General features: G+C 48.7%; 1 protein-coding gene across 5 annotated transcripts in view; it reads left to right on the top strand.

Annotated features, from left to right (window-relative positions):
- Positions 1 to 12,057, top strand: part of RUBCN (rubicon autophagy regulator) — a 29,045-nt gene that overhangs the window by 467 nt on the left and 16,521 nt on the right. The window contains exons 1-2 of one of the 5 annotated variants that reach the window (XM_063407804.1): positions 4,230 to 4,348; positions 10,205 to 10,358. In XM_063407804.1, the coding sequence (XP_063263874.1) occupies positions 4,311 to 4,348; positions 10,205 to 10,358 (192 nt within the window). In that variant the 5' untranslated portion in view covers positions 4,230 to 4,310. Of the gene's footprint in view, positions 1 to 4,229; positions 4,349 to 4,396; positions 4,523 to 4,584; positions 5,183 to 10,204; positions 10,359 to 12,057 lie in introns of those variants that run through there. The other 4 variants (XM_063407805.1, XM_063407806.1, XM_063407807.1 and 1 more) reach the window with 4 other exon arrangements.

The raw sequence follows: 12,057 nt of genomic DNA, 5'->3' as shown, positions 1-12,057 counted from the left end.
TTCCTATGAAGACAGGCTCAGAGATTTGGCGGTTTTCAGCCTAGGAAAGAGAAGGTTCCGGGAGATCTCATGACAGGTTTCAATACTTGAAGGGGCCTCTACGAAAGATGGGGACAGATTTTTCAGCAGGGTTTGTTGCAGTAGGACTAGGGATGATGGCTTTAAACCGAAAGAGGGTCAATGTAGACTGGATATAAGGAAGTTGTGGTTTTGTTTTGTTTTGTTTTGTTTTTTACAATGAGAATGGTAGAACACTGGCACAGATTACCCAGGGAGTGGTGGATGCCCTATTCCTGGAAGGGCAAGTCAACTCAAGGTCAGGTTGGATGGGGCTCTGAGCAGCCTGATCTAGTTGAAAATGTCCCTGCTATGGCAGGGGGGTTGGACCACATGACCTCTAAATGTCCCCTCCAATCCAACCATTCTACGTTGCAGGGTAGAGAAGGGTGTTCAGCTGAGAAGCTGACTATGAGATAGCTTTGCCTGTGACCCCCGTGCAACTGAGAGAAATAATCTGTCCTGTGAACAACAAAACCAATGCAGGGTGGTTCTGAGCAGATTTATGTTTTCAAATGTCAAACAGCAGAGTTCAAACTAGGTTCCTATTTCAAAATACCCTGCAAAGCTTAAAATTACCACTTAAGCCCAGAACAGTGTGTCCATAGAGACTTTGTTCTCTTTGGATTTTTTTCAGAGTTGCTTTGCCAGTTTTTGGTCAGAATCATGTGACTGAGAAATCCAAAAGAGAAATTGTTTTTTGAAACATGGAATCTAGTGAAGCCCTTCCATCCTCCCTGTATATTTGCATTCTTTGGAGCTGTGGGTATTGGTGGGTCAGCAGTACACAGGTGCCTAGTGGGCAGCTGGCTGCTGCTAAACAGCTTTTTTACACAACAGCACTTTCTTCATTTGATACTCTGTTAAAGTTAAGGGATAGTAATTATCTCTGAAATCTCTACATCTTGCTCGTGGTTGGTTGAAATTGGTCACTGAGTTCCAGAGACAAAAAACGAAGGAGCAGATGGACGGACAAGGTGATCACAGAGGACGAACTTCCTTCAGAAGCCAGGCAGTAGATGGGGATAGGAAAACCCACATCCATTTCCCCTGCTCACAACAGTCACCTGGCGTTACTGTCCACATCTCCTTGAGTTTTCTATGGAGATGTGCTTAGGCTGCCATCCTAAAGGTGCCTCCTTTGCCATGACCAAAGGATAGCTTGTTTTAGGGTCTGCCTGCTTGCCTCCAGAGGAGGAGCTCCCTACAAGACTGCAGGGACTGTATGGCAAATGCCCTTGGGTCGGGATAATTATTTCCATACAAGACCTTACATGCACCTCCTTCCAGCAGGAACACTCCCACATTTCTCTAATTGCCCACATATTCCATATGCTCATTCACTAAAATAAACATTCTGTGGCAAGTGCAATATCCCGAGTACCTGACACACAACGAGCTCCGGTGCGTGTGATCTCTGTCACAGCTCTGTCCTGCACTGAAATACTGTGCAGGCCTGAAGAATGGGACATCTTTCTAGGAGTGTTACTGTGAAAAGAAAGAATAAGAGGAGTGAGTTTAGGCTTTCTGTCCTCAGCTGTGTCCTGTACTACAGACTGTTGACAAGGCCTTGCTCTCCCCACTTACACTCTTTATCCATCTCTTTTTAAATAAGACCAAAAATGTGTTTCTGGATGTTCCTCTTGCTGCTTCCTACTGTCTAGAAGAGAATGGCTCAGTTACTGTCACAGGACACCTCCAGCTAGTGAGAGATTTTCCCTTCAGGCAGAAACTCGTGACCACAGTGCTGGAGGCTGAAAGTTCCACCCTGTTTTCTTCTCTGTGTTCTCCACGGGCAGCAAAAGTTCAGAGATGGAGTTCTGGACTCACAGATTTGGAAACTTTTGATAACATTTTCCCCCGGGTGAGATTGGATGACAAGTGATTGATGACGGGTAGGAGGTTCTTATAATCAGGGTACGTTTCTAAAGCAAATATGCTATTGCCAGATTACCAAGAACTAGTAAAACCAGAGGTGCCAAAAGATGTATTTTTAAAAAAGCATTATGTCAAATTCCCATGAGGCTGTAGGGTCCAGTTCCATCTGGGAAGTGTGTCATACTAATAAAAAATGCTCTGTTTACCCCAAACAAACACATGAACTGCAAAGGTGGCAGATGCTACCTGTCCTTGTGACAAGTGGAATTCAGACAAAATCCAGACTTTACTACATCCACGAGTTGTGTTTATTATACAAACAGGATGCCAGCTGTCTGCTGCTCAGCACAACAGAAAACCAGGCACAAGTTGTGATCCTGAAGAGTATTTTCTTTCTGTGTCAAAATGGCTGGGGATCACAAAGGCAACCATGCAAACATCAGCTCTTGGTTTGCTGTGTGGCTCTCGGGAGTGTGCCAGCATCCAGCCAAGTGACAAAGCTTCCATGTGGCACTGAGAGCTACAAAGAACCAATATTATAACTGTATAAAGCCCAGTATGACTCAGTTGTGCTGAGGGTGTAATACTGTGTGTCTAAAACACCCACAGGCTGCAGTAAATTTTGGGGCTGGTTCTTTCCTGGGCTTTTCCCACACCTTTTCTGAGCACCAGTTATCTTTTCATGAAAATGAGACCTCATGGCTTGTCTGCCCAGTAACCCCTGCTGTTTCAGTAGGAGGAACTGCAGAGTAGATTTCACCTGCTGAACATGCAGAAATTCCTGGGACGAAGTGTTAAAATTACCAAGAAGAAACAACACCCAAAGGATCAAATGCTAAGTGTACTCAAAGTTTTAAAGCCAGAGGGGACTGTCTAGTCCAAGCTGAATGTTGTGAGCTGTGGAATGTCACACCTGCTTTGATCCTGTATTTATATATATATAACACATAACTACAGTCGTTGACCTCTATTGGCACTCCTTAAATTTTACACTGGAGGATTAATGTCCAGTTTAACCTCAGTGCACACCCCAAAGCTCACATGTCCGTGTGTGACCACAAGCTTTTTACTGATGATTTTATATGCTCTCTAAATTGATGTGGGCATTGACAATAGTTAAGTAACAATAACTATAAGTAACGTATGCAAAACAACATAATGAAGCTGGGGAAATGGAGATTTTTTTACCTGAAGGAATTTAAAAATTTGCTGCTGAGCAACATCCAGGCTATTTCTAACTTGTGGATCTAGAAGAATCTTGCAATTCCTGATGGAGGAATTAAATTAGATCTGTTAGCTTTATCTGCATGCTCCATTTCACCAGACATGATCATCTAACAATCGCAATAGTCCGGATGACTTGATTTCCTCTAGTGTTTACTGTGAGAGTCAACACAGTCTGGTGCCCTGAGACCTAACATGCCATGTGAGGCAGTGTTTTCAATCAGTGCAGGAGGCTCTATGAAAGGAAATTTCTGCCTGATGACTGGATTCAAGTTGTTCCACACTTGTATACAATTACGATGCAGGAGGAGTCTTAGTATCTTCATTAAGCACCTTCTGAAAAATATGTTATTATTGTTGTTATCGAGTACACCAGTGTAGAACCGTGTACCTCCATGTGCTGCAGAAGTACTGTACTGGTAAAATAAACCACATAGAAAATGCCAGGGCAAGGGGTGCTTTTTCATGTATGCAGCATATCGTTATCATTTCAAGTAATAGTTACAGGGAATTTCCATTGTGCGAACGCCTGGCTTTGGTTTCTGAGGTGTCAGACAACTCCAGAGACGTATCTATGTTTTATCTCTGGTAATTTGTCATTGGCTATGCTCAGTCGGCAGCACCAAAATACAGCAGCATCACTTTTTCCTTCTTGAAGTTTCATTTCGCTGCATTTCGGTGGAAGGCACATCTTATTCTGCTGTATTTTTCACATCCTCCTTACAGTGGGCGGTAGAACAGAAGCCTCTTTCCATTTCTCTGTCTCTGCAGGTGTGAGCCGTGCATGAGCTGTCCCTCGGGGACACGTTGTTTATTTGTTTTTTTCCCCTTGCCATCTCATTTCCTCATCACGTCCAAGGCGGGGTTTGGTGAGGGTTATCTCAGCAATCACTGTGGTTTTTACCAGCGCTTTGAAGTCGGGGGCGCACCGAAAGCTCCAGGCCGGAGGAGGCTGCAGCGGACCGCCCGTCATAACGCCCGAACGCGCGGTGCACGCCGGGAGCTGTAGTCCGCCGCGGCGCTGGGTGCGCCGGGGACGCGCGGTGCACGCCGGGAGCTGTAGTCCGTGGGCGCGGCGGGGCGGGGCGGGGCGCTCGCCCCTCCCGCGTGACGGTGTCGCGGTGGCGGCGGCGGGGTCGCGCGCGCCCGGGATGGAGATCGGGCCCCACGCGGGGCACGCGGAGAGCAGGTGGGGCCGCGCGCGGCGGGACGCGCGTGCCCGGAGGCACGGCCCGCGCGGGCGGCCGCGGGGGGCGTGACACGGCGCGCGGGCGCGGTGCGGGCTGCGGGCAGCGGGTGCGCGCCTGGGGGCGGCAGCGGCCTGCGTGAGCACGCGTGGGGCGGCGCACACTCGCGTGTGTGTGTAAGTGTGTGTGTAAGTGTGTCTGGGACGCGGGCGGCAGCGGTGCCAGCAGGCGCGGGGTGCCTGGACAGCAGTAGGGATGCGTAGGGGATGCTCCTGGAGAGCTCAAGTCCTGCGTGGGTGTGTAGGAGTGTTGTGGACAGCCAGCGCCAGGGCACAAGTGTTGGGGGTATTTGGGGGCGAGCAGGGAATGAACAGATCCACCCTCGCGTGTGGGATCACTGCTTGCAGAGCGTGACACTGCCCGCGGCTCGGTCCCACAGTGGGCCGGGCTGTCAGAGCCATCACCCGCCCGGGGCCAGCGCATCGCTCTACGCCGTGCCCTGGGGAGGAGTCTGGGCCGCTGGAGGGGCAGTGACAGCCACGGATGTGTACCCTCAGTATCGCATGCTCTGTCCCCACTCTGCCCCCGATCAGCCAGGGCCAGCACAGCAGCTGCCAGGCCTCCACTTCACACGCCTTGAGCTTAAGGGCGAAACCACCGCGCCCTAACGCTGCGCTGCCACCATTCCAGCGGCTCTGCAGCTTGCTGCTCTGATATTCTATCTCCTGTCCTTCCTGGCCGTTGTCTGCATCCCCTCTTCTAGGTGCTGAACAGAAATTTTTTTATTTATCTCTTTGTTCCTGAAGGCGAGGCCCTGTGCCTGCACATGGCTGGTGGTAAGTGTGGTGACCTCGGCTGCGTGGTCTTCCTCTGTGCTTCAGGCCTGGTTTTTCTTGTTGGCATTTATGAGCAGCACAGGCTGTTTCCTGGAGGTGTTTTGGAAGCGAGTCCTATTTACTGCAGGTTTTTACATGTGCGTTGGTTTTGCCCTGGTGCTCATAAGCACAGGATGAATGTTGGATGGAAATTGGAAGTGTTGGCTGGAGAGGAAGGAGCAGCTGAAACTTGATATGTGAGAGAAGCATTCCTTATCTGAGGGGTTCAGCCAGTCACTCTATTCCTGCTTGCCGTATCAGCTGGGAAAATGCTACCAGTGCTTTTAAAGCTATAGCACAGGTTTGGGGTGCCTTCTGATTTGCATGATTCAAGTTGTTCTCCCTCTTTACTAATGTTTCAGACACAGCAGGTTCCAAAAGGTAAAAGGAATTGACTGCATTCACTGCTCTGTCTTTCCAGGCTCATGTTTGTGCGTTTTCTTGCCTTTGCAAGCACAAGCCCTGCACTACCAGACTCTGCCATCGTGTGACTAATAGGGCTGGGGTGGTGCCACCCCCAGCACTCCCCCAGGGACAAGGAGGGCAATCGTCCCCCACCAGTGCTGGCACACGCAGGAGCCTGCTTGTTCTCCTGGTGGCACAGATGCCTTGGGGAGGATCCTGCATGGGCCTTACACTGCCTTGTCCTTCGTGTGATGTGGTTAGCATTTTTATTCCCAGTGAGGTGCCATTTCACACTGGATTGTGGCAGTTACCAATAGTGATAAGATAGAGATCACTGGATCCATCTTCCTGTGGATTACAGAAAATGCAGAAGCAAAAGTTATTTTGCTGGAGTCCATCCTTCTGCCAGCACAGGAGACGAAAATGAGGCTCTTGTGCTGGATTTTTCCTCCTAGCAGCAGGTCTGAAATGTATCAAGTGGCAAGGCTGTAGTGCCAATGTCCAGGGAGGACATTGTCCTTGGAGGCAGGAGGGTTAGTCCTGCTGTCCTGCTGGGCACAGCAGGGCTCTCGGGGTGGTCAGAGGACACAGCAGTCCTGGGGGAGCAGATGGGCCAGCGGTCAGGTGGGCAGGTTAGCAAAGAATGGCAATCAAAGGGGGCGCCTTTGTCTCTGGCACCAGCAAGACCCTCAGGGACAACAGGGCCAGAGGAGAGGGTTCCTAAAGAGAACCTGTGCTGTGACAATGGAGGGATGTGAGCAGCTGCTCTCAGGAAGGTGGGCTGATGTGGGAATCTGCTCCGCCTGCCATTGCCTCTGCTGCCTGCATGCTTGTCACAGGCAGATCCTGTGCAGTTTGAAGCCTAATGGACAGTACCCACAGGTTGTGGTCATCTGCTTGTGAGAGACTTATTCAGATGAGCAGGTAAAGCTATCTGCTATGGGAAGGTTAAAAAACACCTTTAATCCCTATTTTCTTCCCTCATCCTTTGCTAGTGCAGAGCAAGAATGCGTCAGCAAGCAGCACCTCTGGGCTGTGTTTGCTGGGGGCACCTTTTGTGGTTGTGCCCTCATTTTATATCGGTGCCAGCTTTTGGCATGGATTCAAGTTACCTTGCATGTCCCTTTTCCAGCCAGCCCGCTCAGCTATTCCTGCCCATCCCTGCTGGGCTGGCAGAGCTCTTTTGGCTTCCTCTGCCTCATCAGCCACTCCCTGCGACTGCAGATGAATTGCACGAAGTCTGGCTTTCTTTAATCCCTTTTCCCAGCAGTGCTGAGCCTGCCGGAGGAGGAGCAGGCGGGGGAGTCCAGGGAAGGGGCTGCTGGTTGTCTGGGAGATCTGGGGATGACGAGGCGGGAGCAGGCTCTGTGCAGGGAGGGTTACGTGGCATCTTTGGTTTCTGCAGGAGGAGCTGACAGCCAGCACAGGGATGAGTGTCCTTGGAGATTTGTCAGAAGTCCCTCCATAACCTCAGCATCCTTAGCCCAACCTCTTTTGTGTTCTAAGAAGGATCAAGAGAGTCTTCCAGGTGGAGGTCAGGATTCAAGCAGCCATTGTTGGGTGCCTCCTGCAGAGCACAGGAGATACACAGCAGATGATGTTTCTGGCAAGATGAGCTTCATTTTTATTTTTCATTTTTGAACACTGGCTACCTGTGTGATTCTGTTTCAGAAAGTAATCAGGGTTTGGTTTTATTTTAAATTAAGAAGTCAGCATCATGACTCCCTGCCTGTGCTGTGAGTCACGTTTGCTGACTTGGACCAAAAGAAGTTCCTACCCTTGCTGGCATGGAGGGCCTGAGAAAGCCTTGGAAGAGCAAGAAGCATTCCCTGTTGTCAGCAGTGGCAGCATTAAGCCATTTTTGCCTTGGTTGGATTCTGTCTTTTATCACTCCAGTGCAAAAGGTTCAGTTATGTTTGGGACAGTTCCTAATGGCAGGTTGATGTTGCTGCGCTTGAAGGTGGAGTTTGTTGTGGTAAAGGGAGGAGACCCAGTGCCAAGTTTGTGGAGCTGGTGGTTAAAATTGGAGGCTGGATAAGAGTTTGTCTGCAAGAGAGGAGAGGGATGCAGCTGAGATGTCACTGCTGTTCCATGGCCCCTGCAAATGCTCTCAGCCCTTTTGGCTGGGGGAACCAAGCTCTGCCAGATCAGGAGAGCAGAAGCATGTGTGGTTCTTGCAGGGGAAACTCTGGTCTTGTTCTGTGACCCTCTGGGGTATTACTCACTTTGCCCTTATTGTAAATGGGGGTCTTTTTGTGATGTAATATGGATTGGCCTTACCCCATGCCAGGCTTTCCATAGCACTAGCAAAGGAGAATTCTCCTTATTCAGGAAAAAAAAGCAGATTTCTTAGTAATACTCTGAACACCAGCAGAAAAGGGAACTTGGGCTTTCTCCATCCCTCCTGGCAGAAACCCAGGCTCTGTGAGTGGGTGGGGAGCAAACCCTGCTGCTAATTCAGGGTTGCCCTAGAGTCCAGTCAAAGCTGAAGTGTGGTTAGCTGTGCTCTCTCAATTTCGCTGCCACCTGCAGCCAACTATATGGGTTGTAATTTCTTCAGCCTTATGTCACTGTCTGCTTTTCAGCATATTCCAGTCCACAAACAGCTGGGGTTTGGGTATCAGAAAGGTCTTGTGTGTCCAACTTGTGAACTGCTTGTGAACAAGTCCCATAGGATACTTACTGTCCTACCAGGACTTAATTCATTTGTGGTGGGTTCAAGATCACCTCTGCAAAGGTGCTTTAATTATGTGGCTTATTCTCTATGTGCTTCTGAGTTCAAGGGTTATTTTGCTCAAGGATTGCTTACCCTTATTTTTCCTGTGCTAGGAAAGAGCTGTGGATCCTGGTTTCCTGCCTCTTGAGATGCACAAGTCCTTTAATGAGACCATTCATTTGGAAAGGCACATCTCTGCATGTGCTACCCTCACATCCTTGTGTGCATCACCTGCTTTTTATAGCATGAAATATCATGGGAGGGAGTTCCTCTGACTCACTGACTTGGAGTATCAGTGGCGTGGCTGAGCTTTCACTTGCATTTCCTAACTCTTGAGTGTTAGAAATATCTTAGGGAGGAGCTGCTGGTGTTTAGAGCTCAGTGGCTGCAGGTGCTCTTTGACCTCTTTGCCAATCCCTCTCTGGGCATACACAATGAATATCTGCGTCGCTCAGGGCAGGGAGGGGAAAAGCCCATAAATTCAGCAGAGCTGGATCATTTTTTTGTGTTTTCTGTGTAGTTTAAGCTTAGGTGAGCACTGCAAGTGGTGATGTTTCTCTCATGAGGAAGGGAAGTGAATGGGGACTTGAAGTAGAGACAATAATTAATGATCTGCTTGTTCAGCGAATCAGTTTGGCAGTAGTGAACAAGTCTCAAAAAGAGAATATTGAGAAAAGCTTTATTTTAATTTCCAGAAGTATGGAGCCCACACTTTGATCCCCAAGGGATGAAAATGAGAACAGTTTTAAATAATGTTATTTATTTTAAGTTTTTTCCTTCTTTTTCCCCTTGTGTTTTGGAAATCCAGTTTGGTTTTGACTGTGGAAGGTGCTAACTGCTGAAACACCATCTTGTTTCTTGCCAGTTGAAAACTGAACTTTCACTCTAAGGTGTCAGTTAGGGTGCTTTTGTTACAAACTCTGCAGAGACTTTTTTGTTGTTGCTATTTACACTCCTAACTGTACCTTGCAACATACCTGTTTGTCTGAGAGACTGTCTCCTATTTGAATATGTGTTTTTGACAGCTGCTGTTCATCTGGCAACATTGTCAAGCAGCTTGAGTGGGAACCTCAGTCATTCAAATCATCCTTCCCCAAAGCTACTTTTGCATAGTCAAATGATGTTGCCTCTTTGCACCATTGCTCCTGCTTTGTGGTAGATAATGGTGATTTCTTGCTGTATGCAGGGCAGCCAAGGGGAATGATACTGATGAACTGTTGTGCATACTCTAGAGTTCACCAGTAGTTTGCTAATCTCTGTCCATAACATGATAATGTTTTTGCAAGTTGTACCTACAGCAGGGCAGGACCCAGAGGGCAGCTGTACAGCTGGAGGTGCAGATGAATGTCACCTCCCTGGGAGAGGAGCATCTCTGCATCCTGACAGGGCTGGAGCTCTCGATGTGATGTGCATTGCTTAGGGGCTGCTGCTCTGTAAACACAGGGTCTGCTCGATGTGGCAGCCCTCACACCCTTCCATACAGCTGCTATGCTCCTGAGGGCTGCTGCTCTTTTAGAGAGAACATGTCAGTGAAGCAAGAGCCTGCTGGAAAGTAAATCACCAGCTTTTTTGGCCCAGACAGGGCATATGGTACATTGCAGGAACCATCAATCCCTTCTGTCTGTCTTCTGGTGGTGGCTACCACTCATAAGAAGAATCATTGCAATATGGCCTGTTGTCCACAAACCATGAGTGAGAGAGCACAGGGATGCTCAGAGTGCTTCAGCTCACCTTTGCTAGCTTCTGGACCACCAAAGGTTTCAGCCTGAACAGAGTTTCCTTCGAGAGAGTGCCATACCATGTTCCTGCTGTGCAGCTCCTCTTGCTGTATCTCTGATATATCTTGCTGTGTTCCTCTGCAGGAAGGAGCACTGGAAGCTCCTTGGCAACCTGAAGACCACAGTGGAAGGTTTGGTGTCCATAAGCAACCCAAATGTCTGGTCCAAGTATGGCGGCTTGGAACGGCTCTGCAGAGACATGCACAGCATCCTCTACCACGGGCTCATCCATGACAAGGTATGGCTCTGTCCTGCCAGCACAACTGTCTGTCTGTCTGTCTGTCTGTCTCTCACGGCCTCAGTGCCTGTCACAGGCAGGTGCTGCAGCTCAGTTCTGCGCTCATAGCAGAGCGGGCACAACGCTTGTAACAGGGTGGGAAGTAATCCAAGCAGGGACACTGAGCTTGCCTGGTAAATGCTGTGGTTGTCAGAGGGACCTGGGTGCACATTCTTTCTATCACATCTACTTTCAGTGTGGTTTTTTTAAGTACTTGTGCCTCCCATGCTGAGGCCAGTCCCTCTCTCCTCTCTTTCTGCTGCAGCCAAGCGATTAAATAGCATTTGCAGTGAGTCAGCCCCATATCATCTGCACTTGGACAAGTCCCCAGCGAGGCCTGGCAACAGAAACCTCGCATCTTTACTGTTTCTGGTTAGCTGTGTTAGCAACAGGAGCTGGCAGCCAACCCCGCGCTCTGCGTGAATGGGATCACTCTTTCCAGGCTCTTGTTGTGCCTGCAGTTGCTCACCCAGCCTTCCCCACTTCCATGGCTGCCTGGAAGAATTTCTCTTTCCCACTTGTGTGCAGAGGCTTCAAGATCTCCCCTTCAGCTTGCAATTACCAGCACAATTAATTTACAGTGGAAAGCTGAAGCAAGGCTGCAGGGCTTGCCTGGGGACAGGCTTCCCATCAGTGTCTCTGCCACCCAGAGAGAAGAGAACGGCACAGAAGAGCCCCAGGCAGCTTGCACAGGCCAGCTGGGCCCCAGATCAGGAAAACTGCACCCATGCAGTGCTGCACCCAAGCTAATAAACCTCCAGGAAGAGCCAGACAGGCAGGTTGTCCTAGCAGGGAGCTTTGCTCCCTGCATTTATGAAGTTTGCAGACAGTGTTAGTTGAGGTGCTGCTCTGTTCCTGTTAGTCCCCAGCTGCATGAGCCAGGGACCTTCTCTGGGAGATCGACAGAGAGAGGAGCTACATTTTCCATGTGAGGAGTGCAGTGCTCCGTTCTGACAGGCTTGCTATTCACAGGCTTCAGGAAGTGAGGTTTAAATGATTAATACATGTCTGTCTGTTGGTAGCAGTTCATGCCATGTTTGCAAAGCAGGATGCTGTGTTACCTTCACAGTGCTTTTACTATAGGCAAAGACAGCTCTTCCACCCAGGAATGTCTCCTCTGATCACACATGTGTGGCACCAATCAAGCAATAGGAGATGCAAAAGGAGGCCCATGTAAAAAACGGCTTCCAAACAGCAGTTGGCTTGTAGTTGTTCCAGCAAAACGTTTCCCTTTACTTTTTATTTTCTTGGCAACTTTTTTTGCCTACAGTTGGGAATTTAAAAAAAAAAGTGAAAAAATCCATAGGTACACATTAAGAAAACTAGGATAAGAGATTTTTAAACCTGAGAATTAATTTTGTTTGTACAAAAAAAAGGAATTCAGTCTAGAACACTAAAATTGCCACGTTAGTTTTTTAGTCTTATAAAACAAACTACTCCCCCGCCAAACCAAATAAACCACCAACGCAGAAGCCATTCCTCCATCACTTGTGAAAGAGGAAATAGGGATGGAAGTAAAAATAATCAGCTTTTTGGTGAAGAGACACTTTTTGGGTCTGTGTTTACAACCAATAGGATGGAGAGAAAAACAGAAACTCTGTTGCAGTTCCTCTCTTGCGAGAATAATAGCTAAGAAAACCCCTCATTGTCTGAATAAAGC

The sequence above is a fragment of the Prinia subflava genome, chromosome 11 (genome assembly GCF_021018805.1).
Source record: "Prinia subflava isolate CZ2003 ecotype Zambia chromosome 11, Cam_Psub_1.2, whole genome shotgun sequence".
In the NCBI taxonomy this organism is placed as follows: domain Eukaryota; kingdom Metazoa; phylum Chordata; class Aves; order Passeriformes; family Cisticolidae; genus Prinia; species Prinia subflava.
The sequence above is the reverse complement of the archived record's forward strand: the minus strand, read 5'-3'. Positions and strand labels throughout refer to the sequence as shown.